The sequence below is a fragment of the Carcharhinus amblyrhynchos genome, chromosome 24 (assembly GCF_965287045.1).
Source record: "Carcharhinus amblyrhynchos chromosome 24, sCarAmb.v2.hapA, whole genome shotgun sequence".
Taxonomy (NCBI): Eukaryota; Metazoa; Chordata; class Chondrichthyes; order Carcharhiniformes; family Carcharhinidae; genus Carcharhinus; species Carcharhinus amblyrhynchos.
Genome location: NC_137347.1, coordinates 27,014,340 through 27,031,490, shown reverse-complemented (window position 1 = coordinate 27,031,490; position 17,151 = coordinate 27,014,340). Strand labels below are relative to the sequence as shown.

Here is a 17,151-nt window from a genome sequence, read left to right as displayed (position 1 = left end):
ATGCCCTAATCTACTTTAACAGTGGGAAATCTGCCTTTACCAGCCAGGGAACAGGTTGCACTCTTATGAAAAGGGATTGCAATATTTTGTGCTACAATACTCCAAGCTCCTTAAAATCCAAATTAACTCAACACATTAAACACAGCATCATCTCTGACATTCAAATAAATCCTTCTGAACTATCATTAGCGACATGACCTTTAAAGGTTATCTGCATCCTCCTAACTGCTGTGGTGTTTGTTCAGTGGGAGATAGTGTGGGCCTATTACGTATGCATGCACGCACACACACACACACACACACACACAAACGCACACGTTCTGCACATTGACACATCACATAGTCACAACATGCGTACATTACACCCAGACACACACACACACACACACACACACACACGATAGTTACTTGACCTTTCACAGTGGCTCAACATCTCCAGACCAGGGGCTCCCCTCCAGAGCATCACTGTGAGCAATTCCATCAGTGATGTGTGTTCTCACCCAGAAAGAAGCGGGACAAACCCAAGCTCTCCCCAGTGTTGCTTACTTGATGAGTGATGCACAAGTGCAGAGAATGTAACAGTCCTTCATGAAATCCTAACATAGAATGAAGACTGCCAAGATTCTCTCTCCAATAATCACTTAAATGGACAGCAAGTGAACTTGCAAATTCCTGGAGGATGGATAACATGCATTCACGCAAATCAGCTGAGCTTACAGTCTTTATTCTAATGTAGTTACTGTTCTCTTGTGACGTTGTTCACTGATGGACCAGGGCCTAAAGCACAGATGAGTTTGATCTGATTACAAATCTGTTTTTTCTGGTCAAGGCCGTTGCTTGAAATAGCACAATCACAGTGGCTTCTGAATTAGTGAGGCCAATCAAAGGGCAGTTATAACTGTTTGTAAATGACAGACTCCAGCTGAGTGATTGGCTGCCTTCGTCTTTTTTACTGCACTTATCCCTTCTAACATTAACCACTGCGCAATGTGCCCTCAATGTGCGCCAGTGCAGCCATGCACCAGTCCCTCAAGTACCGCACACGAATTATTCTTGCTGCACACATCCTGATGCTTGAATGAGATTTACTGCCACTCTAGCCTATGAGCAAAGAAGCTGTAGACTCCCCAGGACAGGAAATTAGTGGACAAGTGTGACGTGACTAATCAGGTGGAATTAACAGTTGACATTCACTCTCGTCAGTTCCTGGATCCCAAAGTTATCACTTAGCAGATGTCTTTCCTGTGACCTACTCGTCACTTCGGTCTCCTGACTCTCCTGCTTACAGCCTCTCTCTTGCTGTCCTCTCCCAAGCCTTCGCTCACAGCAACGGGTTCAGGGGAGGGGAACAGTGAGTCAAGAGAAGGGTTGAGCAGGTGATAAGCTCAAAGAGTTACTAAGTTATGAAGTGTTAGTCAGTTATAAGTCAGCAAGTTGTTAAGTTACTAAAAGGGGATTTTTGGGTCAGTTAATAGTCACATTACTGCAGGTGGGTGTTGCAGAATTTTTAAATATTGATTCCAAAGACATACAACACATTATAAGGGCATTTCTAGGAAGTTTGTGATTTGGATTCCTTGTCCAGATCACCAAATGTTAACATAAAGCTTCTTAAGTGGTTATCTTGTGGGACACTTGTAAGTGTGCATATTTCCAAATATCACTCTCCTCAAATTCACTTTTACATGTACTGTGAGAGACAGGTTACTTTCAAAATAGTGAACCAGTTTATGACTTCGCAATTAAAAGATCTTTAATCTTAAACAGAACTGTAGGTGGAATAAATGCCTCTGGTTCCCCTGAAACCATCTCAGTAGTCACCGTCCCTCCTGGGATTCCATTGCAGCAGCTTGCACAGTTAGGGATGGGCCTCTTGACAGGCAGTATCAAATATTAAGATGCAGGGTTCCCTCCCACAGATTGAGTGGTGGGTTTGGATGTTAAAGGCAACCTGTGGAAGAAATTCGCAGGCTGCAAAATTCAATAAGATGTGTAAAAAGACACAAAGACTGTGATGCGCAATTAACTCACGCCCGTTGCTTCCAAGCATGCAGAATGCAAATATTGTTTGGTGCTGAATGCATCTGAGCAAAGGTTTAAATTCATGAGAGACTAGCACTAATTGAAGTTGGCCTGCACGATTTAAAGCTACCCTGCACTGTTAAAGGGGAGGCCATATGCTGGCTGAAACATGTGCTGGAACAGGTTGCAGAAGAGAATGTGAGCAAGGAAAAACACAAGAGTTCTTGCACAACCTGGCAAAGAGAGAGCTGCAAGGTTTTCAGACAATGTACCGGAGGAGCTGGTTGAGGAGGTGCAGGGGAAAGATGCTATCTAACCGCATGGGGTCAGAAGGCCCTCAGGACAAATGCCCAGAGGACAGTGGGAGTAGGTAACTGTGGCGGGTAATGCCAGTCATTTAGCCCTGAGAATCTCTGTGCAGCACCACAAGAAGCTCAATGATTTCACATCAGCGGTCAAGGTCAATAAATGTTAAATGTCAGGCCCATCAAGTGTTCGATTAGCGTCACAAACTGCTCAATGCATCATACACAATTTCTCGCCTGTCAACAGTCTCTATTAATCCTGACTCATGCTATTCAGAGCTTCACCTCACCCTCATTGCTGGGAGCCTCACATCCACATCTCACAATTAAATAATTACCAGGAGGAGGAGAAACATCCTTAATAACCTGGGGAGCCTAGCTCATTAATACAAATAGCAAGAGTGAAGCATCTGCAAACACCTTCAGCCAGAGGTAGTGAGTGGCTGTTCTATCTCAGCCTCCTCCTGAGGTCCCATTTGATTCACTTTACGTGATATCAAGTAACAGCTGAAGGTGCTGGATCTTGCAGAGGCTGTGGGCCCTGACGACATTTCTGCAGCATGCAGAGAGCTAGCTGTGCCCCGAGCCAAGCTGTTCCAGTACAGCTACAACACTGGCATCTAGCTGGCAATGTGGAACATTGCCCAGATAGGTCCTTTTCACAAGAAAAAATACAATCGGGGCAATTCAGTTTATTCTCCATCAAAAGCAAACTGATGAAAGATGTTGCTGTCAAGTGGCACTTAACACAGCAATAACCTGCCTACTGATGCCCAGTCTGCATTACACCAGGGCCATTCAGTTCCAAACCTCATTACAGCCCTGGTCCAAATATGAACAAAAGTGGGGGTGAGAGAGTGACTGCTGTTGACATCAAACTGGCATTTGGCTGAGTGTGGCACCAAGGAATACTGGCAAAATTGAAGTCAATGGCAATCAAGGTGAAAATTCTCCACCGCTTTGAGTCATGTCCGGAACAAAGGAAGATGTTTGTGATTGTTAGAGGAGGGTCGTGGGTGCAACTATCTTCAGGTTGTTCAGTGACCTTCCTTCCATCCTAATATCAAAGGTGGGGATGTTCATTATCATTTGTGACTCCTCAGATATTGGAGCAGTCCATTCCTGCATGCAGCAAGACCTGAATGACATTCAGGTTCGCACTATTAACTGGCAAATAAAATGTGTGCCACACAAGTGCAATGTCCATCTTCCACAAGAGAGAATTTAGCCACCTTCTGATGACATCCACCAGCATTATCATTGCTGAGTCCCCCATCCTGGGGGGTCAGCATTGACCAGAAACTGAACTGGACTAGCTGTATAAATACCACGGCTACAGAGCAGGTCAGATGCTAGGCATCCTGTGCCGAGTAACTTACTGTCTGACTCTGAAAAGCCTGTCCACCATCTATAAGGCACAAGTCAGGCCTGTGATGGAATACTCTCCACTTGCTGGGGCTCCAATAACACTCAAGAAGTGCAACATCACCCATGACAAAGCAGCCTGCTTGGTTAGTGCATCCTCCGCCACCTGCGCACAGGCAGCAAAAAATCTACAATGTACAAAATGCGCTGCAGTAACTTGAAAAAACTCCTTTCACAGTGTCTTTCAAATACACTACCTCTACCTGGCAGCAGGCACATGGGTCCGCGACCACCTTCACAAATCCCTCCAAGTCACACACCATTAAGTTGAAGCTATATTGCCATTCCTTTGCTGCGGCTGAGTCAAAATCCAGGAACTCCCTCCCTAACAGCACTGTGGGTGTACCTACGCTATACAGACCACAGCCATTCAAGAAGGTGGGTCACCACCACCTTTTCAAGGGCAATCAGGGATGGGAAATAAATGCTGGTCTAGCCAATGATCCCGTGAACAAATAAGGAAAGAACTTGGGGGAAAAGTTTGGATAAAGTAGATCTTTGGTGCCTGGTTTAATTTTTTATAAATGCCCGGACACGTTGCCTAAAAGACAACACAGTTGCAGAAACAAGACCATTAACGTTTGAATTGAGGGAAGTGTGGGGAACATTGCTCCGTAACATTGACGACGGTTTGTGCTGGTCAAGCTGCAGGCAGCCCCATGACCTCTTAGCTGGAAAACTTGGTATGCAACGTGATGGATGGTCCCAATGAGAGTCAACAGTTTGAAAATGCCTCATTTTGAACCTGTGCTTATCAAGCACAGATTGTGAAGGGGCAAACCTAACCCACAGTTTTTAATGCCGCGTCTCAGTCAGCTTTGTTGCTGTTCTGGTAGCACAGTATTCAATAATCAGAAACATTCCTAAAACAGACCAAAGGGCCTATGTTGCACCATGTCCCCATTTTGCTTCCAGTAACATAGTTGGGTACATTCCCCCACCCACCCACCATTTTAAGTATCATTGCTGGCAATTTGCACTTTGGATCAGAGAAAAAAAATGCCTAAACCTTTAAGTCCTCTTTGAACCATGGCGGGGGGGGGAAGTTTGTCTCAAGCCTGCAATATGCTAACATGTAACGATTCTAATGTCACTTGTCGGCTGCACTGTTAAATCCCCACGGCAAATATTCTTCACTGCAAAGGTCACACACTTCAGAGCAAAACCACCATCACTCCGCAATACACAAATGTGTTGGAACACTGCCCTTACCCTCCTTCAAAGATCTTAACTCTAGTTGGCTCCACTCTCTTGGGTGTTGAAGTGTCTTCTTCATGCTTCTCCCTTCTATCTTCTTCCTTTTCCGTTTTGCAGACTTCTTTTCTACTGTCAGCAGGAAGCAGGGAAGGGCTGTGAATCTGTGCAGGAACATTGGGATTGGATCGTTAGTACTATTCTCCCTCTCATGCCTCACTTCCTTCTACAACCTGCATGTGTTCCAAAACAAAGGGATCATCAAAAGGGATCTGGGATGAATTACAGACTCGCAATGGTGAATGGTCCAGACAAACGAGCAAAGGAATCAACATAAGCTGATAGCATTTTGGCAATTATGGTCAGAATCGTAGTTTACCAGTCACCAGAAGTTACTCATTTAAATTCAACAAAAACAGAAAATGCTGGAAAATCTCAGCAGGCAGACAGTGTGAAGAGAGAATAAAGCCAATATTTCACCACAGGTGCTGCCAGGCCTGCTAAGATTTCCCAGCATTTTCTGTTTTTGTTTCAGATTCCAGCACCAGCAGTGTTTTGCCTTTATCTCATTTAAGTGCATTTGGTCAGTTCTTGCTTGGAGCACCGTCCCCAATACTGAACGCCCAGCCACAAGAAAAAAAGATACGTGTGCGTAAGGGAGGTTCTAGGTTTTGTGTTGGGGAGAGTCTGAGGCGTACAGGGCTTTGAGGTTGTGGAAAAGCCAACTCACGTTTGAGTAATGGCCGGGAAGTAGGCGTTGGGTTTGCAGTGAAGGTACGGCATCTGAGGGACAAGACGATGGGTTTGTCTTTACCCAGGTTTAACTGTTACCTAGGTAAAGACAGGAGGATATGGTGGCTTATCCAAACCTGGATCTTGGCGGAGTCATCGGACAGTATGCGGACACTGAGAGGGTCAGGATGATGGGGATTGGAGCTTGGCCTAATCAGTGCACGTGGAGAAGCTGATTGCTTCTTTATTTGTGGATGATGTTGCCAAAGGCAGCATGTGGATGACGATAATGGGCAAGGTTTAAATCCTTGAGGTTGTTGCAGCGAGGAAGAATTGTCATTGGGAAAAGTCCTCTGGCTAAGCAACAGAGGAAGAACAAGCAAAGATTTGCATTTCTATAGCACCCCTATTCACTATTTCAGGGCACCCGAAAGCACTTGATACCCAAATTTGGTCACCGTTGTAACTTTGGGAAATGTCATGGCTGATTTGAGCACAGTAGGATCCCACAAACACCAATGTATTGACGTGATAAGAGATGGCTAAATCCTCTTTTCTTTCGGTGTTGCTTAAGGGATAAGTAATGACCAGGAGAACACAGGGGAAAGCTCCTGCGCCCTTCTTCAAAAAAAGTGCCACAGAGTCTTTCACATCTGCTTGGCAAATGGGCCCTCAGTTAAACGTCGTACCTGGCAGCACTGCACTGAAGCACTGACTGAGACTTTCTCCACAGGTCTCCTCAATGGGACTCAAACCCACAACCTTCTCACTCAGAAGTAAGACTTGCTGCTCACTGAGTCAGAGCAGACTGAACCAAGTAAGGGGAGCCCTGTGTGGAGTTTGCACGTTCTCTCCACGTCTGCATGAGTTTCCTTTGGGTGCTCTGGTTTCCTCCCACAGTCCAAAGATGTACAGGTTAGGTTGATTGACCATGCTAAATTGCCCCAAGTGTTGGGGGATTAGCTGGGTAAATGTGCCGGGTTATGGAAATAGGGCCTGGGCGGGATTGTGGTTGGTACAGACTCGTTGGGATGAATAGCTCCTTCTGTACTGTAGGGATTCTCTGATTCTACAAAGCTGGACAATGGAAGAGAAGGTATTGGAAGAGGATGCTGTGGTGATTCAGACAAGCAATCTCTGCTCCAGTAAAGCCATGTTTCAGCATATTGAACCTCAGCCATCCTGTGAGAGATCTTTCTGCGGTACATTGGCAACTGAAGGCTGGCTTTTTGCTGATGGACAGATTTAGACTGGCCAAACTCAATCCATGTTAGGCAGAGGCCATCTGTAACAGTTGCTCAAATACGGTTCTCTTGCGCACAGAGATAATTACCCATTGGTGAAACTTACTCAGAACTATATCAATAAAGTTTACAAAGGGGTATTTGGCAGAACACGTGAGAAAAAAGTAAAGAAATAAAATGCTCAATAAATCCCAGCTGCAAGCTCAGGGCTCCATTTTTTAGGCCTCTGCACACAATGTGGTTTATGTTTTAATGTATTTATCGAATATATTTATGTCTATTCCCCTTATTGGAGTTTGTATTTCTCTGAAGGCCTCTGAAGATGCTGCTGATAGATACATTTTTGAACAGTAAAAGAATTAAGGGTTATGGTGAGTGGGCGGGTAAGTGTAGCCAAGTCCACAAAAAGATCAGCCAAGATCTTATTGAATGGCGGAGCAGGCTCGAGGGGCCAGATGGCCCACTCCTGCTCCTAGTTCTTATGTTCTAAACCGTGTTAAAATCAAAGCCGTGCCTCATTGCAGCCTTACCTCACTAACTTTGAGTTTCCTTGTGCTCGATGGGACCAGTTTACCAGTCTCTCGCTGTGGGACTGCTGCCATGGTGTAGATTTCCTTGCTGGTCTTCTGCTTTGATCTCAGAAGGGCAAGGCTTAGCTTGGTCGACATGCCGGGTAGGTTGGGGTTGTATAAGCTGATGCACCAACCAGCATACACGGAAGATCTTGGGTCAGTTTGCTGCACGGGATTTGGCTTGGTGTACTTCAGATAGCACCAACTGACATTAGTGGTTGTGTGAAGACTTGGGAAGTGTAGTACCTGTTGGATATCGCTAACCTCTGTGGACAGGGCACTGGACTTTGCAGGACTGGGACTGACGGGTGGCGGCGGTGGCTCAGGTAAAGTGCTGGCGGTGAGCTGCTGAAGCTCTGGCACGTGCAGGGGGTCTCTCTCTTGGATCATCTCCTGGGAATCTTCCTTCTTCACTGACCCTAAAGACGGTTTATTCCTGTACTGATGCCCGGGCCAGAGTTTGTATTTCTCTGAAGGCCCGGGATGCTGCGGGGAGGACTGCAGGAGGGACAAAGTTGGCTTTGAGCTGGCATCCCACTCTTGGGAGGTTTGAGTAGATGAGGCCTTCGATTCAGCTGGATGTTGCCTTGGCGGCTGAGGTTTCTGCAGCCTCGTGGCATCATCTGCCCTCGAGCGCGTCGCACTTAGATGTTTAACGAGTTCGGTGCTCTCTTCCGATTCCTCTTCAATCTCTTCCTCCTTCACACGCTTCTGTTGCTGGGTCTCCATGGTCAGTTCTAAGCTCCCTGCTGGAGATAACATTCGTTTACTCCCACCTATAGTGGATGGATAGCTCTCTGTTCCACACGTGCCCTCTGTTGGTGATGTCAGTGGTATGTAACCCTTTCTCTCCGTCATGGGTAATGGTATTCTTAAGTATGATGTTTGGAAGAAGTCCCGGTGGTGCCCGCTAATCACCTGTGCCAAGTCGAGCCCTATGCCGTGCATCGCTGCAGTACGTACAAGGCTGCCTTTGGGCCTGCTGTCCTCCACTCTGCAAATAACCACTGCGGAAGGGCTCTCCGCAGACTGCGTCACCAACATCTGCGACAGAGTCGTGTACATCACGCTGCCATAGGTGGGCATGTGGGTCTGGACCCTAACGGGCACCACAACGGAGACCACAGGCTGCAGGGGCTCAGGAAATTCAGTGACCGAGGGCTGCGAGGCCGAGAGCGACACGGTGCCGGGGGACGAGACGGCCGAAGAGAGGGCGGCGCTGGCGGAACTGTACTCGGGCGGCGGGTGGAAGGGCGGCGAGTGAGAGGGGACGCGGATCGGGGGAGAGAGATGGGCCGGAGGCTTCTGTTCGCGGAAGTGAGCGCCAGCGTCTGCCTGCAGCTGGAAGGCGAGCTGTGAGCGCAGTGGCAGGAAGGCAGTCTGCGAAGGAGACGCGTGCGCCAGCGAGGATGGGTGAACCGGCAGCTCGACGGGCTGCTGGAGGAGCGGCTGCGCAGCCTGGAGTTGGGCCTGCCTGACGGGTTGCTGCGGCGTTGGGAACAGGGGGTAGGGGACGTGAGGCAGAGCAACGGGAGTCGAAAGCACCTCGGGTGAGGAAAGCTGAAGGTGGTGCTGGCCTGGGAAAGGGGGGAGCTGCGGCTGCGGGTATTGCTTCTGTTGTGGCACTGCTTGCGGTAACGGCTGCTGGAATGGCGGGAAGGCCTCGGTTGGTGGCTGGCTGTAGAACGCTTGGGCAGTATCAGACTGTGGCTGTGAAACACTGGGCTGGCAGCAGAGGGGCAACGGAGGAGTGGCGGGAGAGTGATAATGAGAACTTGGACCATGAGCAAAGGATTTAGTGACAGCGTGCACTTGCTCGTGCTTCTCCAACTTTGACAGGGATTTGGCTTCTTGCTCGGATTCTGCGTATCCGCTCAGTGAAGTCTGGCGAACCAGGAAACATCTCCTCCGCTCCTTCAGAGGGGAGGGCAGCTTAGAGCCGGAGGATGATTCAGAAGACAGGCTCCCGTAATCAAAAGACTTGCTGCGTGCTTCAGACGCTTCGGCAGGGTGTTGCCCGCTGGACGCTTGTTCCGAGGAGGACCGCCTCATCTCACGCTGGTGGTGGTAGTGAGCGGGTACAGTCAGCATGTGAGAGCCCGGAGGCCTGGCGTGGACCTCAGACAGCTGCCCGGCAAGTTCCTTTAAAGAGGCGGCTTCCGGCTTGCAATGCTCTTCCCTCTCGAACGACGCCGAGTGACTGGAAGTGTGGGAGACGCTGCTTTCCTGACTCGGGCTTCTGGCCAGCGTGACGGACTCGAAGCTCGACTCGCCTGAAGACTGCGACATTTCCGCCAAGCGCAATCTCTTCTTTTTTGGCGGCAGCTTCTCGGTTGGGAACTGCGAAAGCGTTTGACTCCTCTGGGGCCACTGGAATTCCTCGGGCGCTTTCTCCGGCTCTTTCGCGCCAGCTTCCTTTTCCCTGTCCGATTTCTCCGGCTCCTCCGTTACCAGGATCTCAGGGACCTGGATTTTGCGTTGGCGGACTAATCGGGCCTGCAGGGGGTGATGGTGATGGTGGTGATGGTGATGATGATGATGGTGATGCCGAGGATGCTGGGAGACCGGTTGCCAAGATACTGTTGGCTCCGCCTTCGGGGCTTGTGAAGGGTACTCGACCGGCAGGCTTTCCTGGGAACTCACGCTGCCCGGGAGCTCTTGAGGCTCTGACTTTTCAAAAGAACTGGGCCTGCTTAGCGCGTTGGTGTGCTGGATGACAGAGATTTCCTTCCCCGTTGTTCTTTTGCTGCCGCCGTCTGAACTCAGGGCCTGAGAGAGGTTTTCGGTTGATGGGGGCCTGGCTCTGATTGCCGGGTCCAAGCTCGCCTCCGCGGCCTGCGTCGATTCACTTTTGGCTACAGGCAGGGTCAGCACTGTCGGGCCGCCGGCGGTCTGAGATAACAGCGGCACCGAGGGCTGACTCGCTCCGGCACCAGATGACGCGCTTGGCACTGCAACAGAAGAGGAGGTGGACCTGCTGCTGTAGTCACTCGGGGCTTCCTCATCGTCTCCGAGGCTCTTCTCTTTCCTCCTCTTCCTCGCCGGTGTGAGCTCCAGTGACGGACGCAGCTTGTAGTGCACTATCTGTGGTTGGATATCGTGAGGTAGAGCTCGATGTTCTGCTTCCCGGGGGACGTGTGCCAGGTAGGGCCGGGATCTTGGCGCGTGCAGTTCCGAGCAGTAATATTTCTTGTGGGTTTCGTAGTTGTTTCGTTTCCGGTAGCGCGCCCCGCAGATATCACACTCGTACATCAGTCCTTTCACCCGTGGGCCCTTCTTGGTCTTTTTGCTGGGGTCGGTCTCAGCGGATTCCTGCTCCTCGCCAGGCCTGCTCGGCAGTGGCTGCGTCTCTTTCCCCGGATAGCCGCCTTCCTCCGTCTGATACTCCATCCCCGAAGGCAGCTCGATGGCCTTTTGCCTCTTCAGCATGCGGTGGTGGGATATCAGCCCGTGGCCATGACTGAAAACTTGCTCCGGGTCGGCCATCCGATCGTCAAAGGAGTAGCTTCCCTTGAACGCTGGCGGGAAACAGGCGCTACTTGCCGAAGGCATGGAGTTGCTTCTCGTCAGAGGCACAGTTTCGGTGGCACTGTGGGTGCGGCGCGCCGCTGAGAAGGCGTGCCTGCTTGGGTCTGAGCCCAAGCTACTGGAGCCCAGTGACTTCAGGTCTAACTGAAAGGATTCTCTCGAGGTACATGGCTTTGGAGACTCAATGCTGCCGCGTCTGGACAACGAGGTCCTCCGAGGCTTGACACTGTCGATCTGACTGGTGTCCACCACTGCTTCGTTGATGGTGATGAGTTTTGTGATGTGTTCAATAACGTTCTGTTCCATCTGGGCTTTAGGCATGGAAAATGAAAGTGCACCAGGCTTGTCTTCCGGCTGGGTCCTCTGCGTTGCGCTCGCCGCGATCATGGACGTTTTCTGACCGTATCTGCCGTATTTTCCCAGAATAATCTCAGCGTAAGACTTTGCACTGGTCTGGGGAGGGCTGATTTGCAGCTCCGCGCTTTCTGAGCGAGAGAAGTAGCCCGACTCGGTGCTGCCTTTGCTCCCGGGGCTCAGGAACGTCTGGGACTGTTCATCAGCCAGCGCCTTCCTCCTCTCACTTAACCGCAGCGCTAACTTCTGCTTAATAGTGTGAGAGTCCTCGGGCTTGTGGCTGAAGGAGAGGTCGAGGGAGGACTCGGAAATCTGGGAGCCTTCTTCGAGGCTGGGCGTTTCGCTTTGCTGAGCTAATGTGAAGGCCGCCTGCCTCGGACTCAGCTCCTGGGTGCCAAACGAACTGGAGCCTGGAATGTGCTTATGCTTGGACGGCAGGTCAAGCGACTGACCTGACATCCCAGACGTCTCGTCCTCCGAGTCTGTGCTTTCGTCTCCTTCCGTCTGCTCCTCGGCCTCCTCCCCGCTCAGCTTCTCAGTCTCCAAGCTGGAGGTGCTTGTAAACATCTCTCCTTTTGTGCCCGTCACCAGCCCTGCTTTGAGTTTATGAGCGTGAGACTTCCTATGTTTGTACAAATTGCTTTTGGTCTTGAATGAGAAGCCGCATGAATGGCAAGGGTAAGGGCGCTCCCCTGTGTGTGACCTGATGTGTTTCTGGAGCACACTGGGCTTTGCGCAAGGCCGACCGCAGAACTGGCAAATGTACTTGCCGGGCTTCTGAGGCTTCTTGTCCTTCCGGGGCACCTCCTCGGGTTTCAGTGAAACCTGCGGGGCATGGTGGCCGTAAGCAGGTTGGACAGGCTGAGTCTCCTCTTTAGGAATGGCGGCGGAGCGGGAGGGGAGGAGGTGTCCGTGGGAGTGTAGGCCGGCGTGGACGAAAGACCCCGAGGCCACGGGCCCCCGAGGGTCAAACAGCTGCCAGGACCGCCTCTCCAGACCCAGCTCGGGTTTGACCGGGGCCATGAATGCTGGTGGCATGGGTTGTTGCAGAAGCTGTGGGGAGGCGTGGTGCGACTGCTCATAGGGGTAAGCGCTGGTGTGCTTTGGCTGCTCCGGTGCTGGGGTTTGTTGGTGAGAGTGCTCCGAGGGAAGCTGCAGCGATCCCGGGAAGCGCGGCTGAGGTGGGACAATGTCACTGCTGAGGCTTCCTTGAGGATGAAGCTGGACTGGCTGATAGGCAACGGTTGACCTTACACTTGAGGGAGAAGCTTCGTCTCTGCTCGACTTCCTGCCTGGACTCTGATCAGACCTTCCTGTACTTTTCTGGCGTGCAGTGCTTGGCTCAGGCTCCATGACCCAGCAAAAGGCTTCAAGTACTGTTGCGTTGGAGTTTGGCAGGATTCATTTGCTAAACTTTGTGTCTTTTTAGAAAATCCCCTTGCAGCTCACATTTGCTGAGAACTGTTTACGAAGATCCGTAGAAAGTATTCCTGCTGGACACTGATGCAAAGAAAAGGGACATTTGTGTAAAGTTCACTTCATGGTGAGTTCCTTTGAAGGCAATTATCAATCACATACAACTTCAAGATTGTCATTCCAAACAGTTTCTCCGGAACCTTCTTCACAGCTCCTCTCTCCTTCCATTGTAATCGGCCGTCGACAGGGTTCCTTCAAGATAAAGAAAAACACACAAATGACAGGTCAATTTTTTTTCACTTGTGTGACATCTTCCAATAACATTTGGACTGTGCTTCCACTGTAGTAAACCATACTAATGCATTTTGCACACATTTGACTTTTCCCCAAAGCTTACAATGAAATGTTTCTGGAATTCATTGCCTAAGATACTTGGATCTGCACTTGAAGTGCAGTAACCCACAAGTCTAGGGACCAAGTGTGAGAAAGTTGGGATTAAAATGAGCGTCTGGTTATTTTATTCTCTTTTTTTGGCCAGTGCAAATACACTGGGCTGGATGGCCTCTTTCTGCACTGCAACCTTTCTGGAGTCGAACCCGGATCCCTGGCGCTGTGAGACAGCAGGGCTAACCACTGTGCCACCATGCCACCCCACAGTGTGATTAAATAATTAAAGAGATGCTGGTGCAAACAAAACAGAGGTTGAAAAAGGAACCAAAAGCTAAGTCAGGTAGGTTTTAAATGAACATCCTAAGGGTGGCATGGCATCACAGTGGTTAGCACTGCTGCCTCACAGTGCGGGGGTTCTGAGTTTGATTCCAGCTTCGGGTCACTGCTTATGTGGAGTTTGCACATTCTCCCCATGTCTCCATGGGTTTCCTCCGGGTGCTCCGGTTTCCTCCTGCAGTCCAAAGATGAGCAGGTTAGGTTAAATGACTATGCTAAATTGCCCCTTAGGAGGGGGAATAGCAGGGTAAATATGCAGGTTACGGGGATAGGGCCTGGGTGGGATTGTTGTCACTGCAGGCTCGATGCATGGCCTCCTTCTGCATGTGGAGATTCTACTTGATCTTTAAAAGGAGGAAAATGCCAGTGAGGTTCACAAAAGAAACTCCTGAGTTAGGAGTCCAGGCAGCTGAAGCCATGGTCATGGTGAAGTGATGGATACTGGAGACGCTCAAAAGTTCAGAATAGGTTTTTGCAAGTCTCAGCAACCCTGCCACTTCCAAGTAATTTTAAAAAACCTGCCAAGATTTGCTGCCTTGGGTTTTCTAGATTGTTTAAATTTGGAAGGTGGTTTGCCCTGTAGATATTACCAAAAAATGGAAATTGGAAGGAAAGCAGTGATTCACACTAACGTATTTGACCTTAGCTCTTGTTCACTGTGTTGGTTTTAAAAGAAAACATCAGTCACCATGTGGGTAGTTTTTCCAGTCGTGCCAGCCCCGAGTCTGGAAATCCCCACTTGAGGTCAATGTACCTTTCAACAGTTTGTTACATCTTTCTTATGGCAGGTGGAACTGGAAAATTTGCCCCTATTGTTTTCTGGTCCTCGGGGGTCAAGGTGCCTGCACGTGACTCCAGTTCCACAGGGAGTATTCGCCCCTTGAAGTGGAATGAAACTTAAGAAAGTCACCATCAACTCCTCAGGACCACTGGTTTGGCAGTAAGTGTGACTGTGCCCATGTCCCAATTTTAAAAAAAGTCCAAGTTCTTTACATCAATATTGAAGTGCTTTTATGCATAAGTCTTAGTAGACCAGAGTCTCCATCCCACCTCCTGTGAAACGATCTCAGCAACAAATCAAGTAAGCTAACTGGACTATAAACAGGAAAGGCTGGAAATAGTGAGTAGCTTAGGCAGTGCTGATGGATGGAGAAACAAGATTCATGTTATAGCCTTTCATCAGAACCAGAACAAGTTTGAGATACTTTGGTAGGAAGAATGGTAGGAAGGACTATTACTTACGTGGCGAAAAACTGCAGCAGGCGACGGTGCAGAGGGACCTCGGGGTCCTTGTGCATGAGTCGCAAAAACCCAGCTTGCAGGTGCAGCAGGTGGTCAGGAAGGCGAATGGGATGCTGGCCTTCATAGCGAGGGGGATTGAATATAAAAGTAGGGAGGTCTTGCTGCAGCTGTATAGGGCATTGGTGAGGCCGCAGCTGGAGTACTGTGTGCAGTTTTGGGCGCCGCACCTGCGCAAGGATATTTTGGCCCTGGAGGGAGTGCAGAGGAGGTTTACTAGGCTGATACCGGAGTTGAGGGGATTGAGCTATGAGGAGAGGCTGAATAAACTAGGCTTGTACTCGTTAGAGTTTAGAAGAATGAGGGGAGATCTCATTGAGACGTATAAGATGATGAATGGGATGGATAGGATAGAGGTGGAGAGACTCTTCCCGCTCAAAAAAGACAGTAGGACTAGGGGGCACAGCCTCAAGATAAAGGGGAGGCGGTTTAGAACGGAGTTGAGGAGGAACTTCTTCACTCAAAGGGTGGTGAATCTCTGGAATTCTCTGCCCGTTGAAGTGGTGGAGGCTGCCTCGCTAAATATTTTTAAGAAGCAGGTTGATGGGTTCTTGATAAGAGAGGGGATTAAGGGTTATGGGGAGAGGGCGGGAGGGTGGAACTGAGCCACGACAGATCAGCCATGATCTTATTGAATGGCGGGGCAGGCTCGAAGGGCTAGATGGCCTACTCCTGCTCCTATTTCTTATGTTCTTATGTTCTTATGAGATTATAGACTGAAAGAGGTTTACAACATAGAAACAGGCCTTTTGGCCCAACTTGTCCATGCTGTCCTTTTTTTTAAACCACTAAGCTAGTCCCAATTGCTCACGTTTGGCTGATATCACTCTATACCCATCTTACTCACATAACTGTCTAAATGCTTTGTAAAAGACAAAACTGTACCTGCCTCTGCTACTACTGCTGGCAGCTTACAGATTTTAAGTAAGTGTAGTACCAGAGAAAAGGAGGCGTGGAGGAACAAACAAAAAAGACAGTGAAAGGAATCATAGAATCCCTACAGTGCAGAAGGAGGCCATTCAGCCCATCGAGCCTGCATCAACAATAATCCACCCAAGCCCTAACATTGTAACCTCCATATATTTGCCCTGCTAATCCTCCAACACTAATAGACAATTTACCAAAGCTAATCAACCTGCATATCTTTGGGAGTGTGGGAGGAATTGCAGCATCCAGAGGAAGCCAACGCAGACACGGGGAGAATGTGCAAACTCCACGCAGACAGTCACCCGAGACTGGAATCAAATGCGGATTCCTGGCGTTGTGAGGATCAGTGCCAACCACTGTGCCACCATGCCACCCCATAGTGTGATTAAGTAATTAAAGAGATGCTGGTGCAAACAAAATAAAGTTTGAAAAGGATAAGAAAGAAAAGAGGGGGAGTAATACTGGAAAACCCAGCAGGTCAGGTGAGGCCTGGGCTGGCAACATCTATAGAGACAGGAACGGAATTAATGTTTCAGGTTAATGATCTTTCATCACGATCGAATCATTCAGTTCCAAGGAAAACGCAATTTCTTTCTCCACAGATGCTGCCTGACCTGCTGAGTGATAGCAGCATTTTCCGTGTTCATTTCAGATTTCCAGCATCCAGAGTTTGTACTGGGGAAATGATTGATCTGGAGGTGCTGTTAACGGCAACAGCAGCCTCTACTCACTGGCTGAAAGAGCGGTCATTATGAGCTGAGGTTACTGAAGTCACTACTGAGTCTGGAAACCTCGCTGAAAATTGTCTGAACATCCATCGCGCTTCATTTCAGCAGCGCATGAGGCAGCGAACAGACAGATTGGGGGTTGGCCGGAGAAAGCAACCAAAGGTTCAGGGTTAAAACTGCGGACTGAAAGGGAGTTTTCAGCAAAGCCATCATCCAATCAGTTAACTACAGAGCAGCAAGCCAGCTTGGAAATAAAAGCAAATTACTGCGGACGCAGGAATCTGAAACCAAAAGAGAAAACGCTGGAAAATCTCAGCAGGTCTGGCAGCATCTGTAAGGAGAGAAAAGGGCTGACGTTTCAAGTCCTGATGACTCTTCGTCCAAGCTAGGACAAAGGGTCCTCTGGACTCGAAACATCAGCTCTTTTCTCTCCTTACAGATGCTGCCAGACCAGCTGGGATTTTCCAGTGTTTTCTCAACTTGGAAATAAAGCCTTGTATTCCTGGTTGAAAATGTGAATCACCTACAGGTGGGGAATTGGATATGGACTTGAAAAAGACAAATGTGCAGAGTGAAGGAGAGACAGCAGGGATGAATCAAACTAGTTAAGTCAATCTTTCCCCTTGTGGGAGGGTCTAGGACCAAAGGGCAGAATCTCAGGCATCACCCATTTAACTCA

The 17,151-nt window shown here is 49.3% G+C and overlaps 1 protein-coding gene across 4 annotated transcripts in view; it reads right to left on the bottom strand.

Moving 5' to 3' along the window:
• The window catches only part of LOC145358038 (transcription factor HIVEP3-like), a 397,799-nt gene that overhangs the window by 59,370 nt on the left and 321,278 nt on the right, over positions 1–17,151 (bottom strand). For all 4 annotated transcript variants that reach the window (XM_080211747.1, XM_080211748.1, XM_080211750.1 and 1 more), the window contains 2 exons: positions 7,453–13,044; positions 4,965–5,110 (listed from right to left, as the gene is read on the bottom strand). In XM_080211747.1, coding sequence (XP_080067873.1) covers positions 4,965–5,110; positions 7,453–12,729 — 5,423 coding nt within the window. In that variant the 5' untranslated portion in view covers positions 12,730–13,044. The remainder of the gene's footprint in view (positions 1–4,964; positions 5,111–7,452; positions 13,045–17,151) is intronic.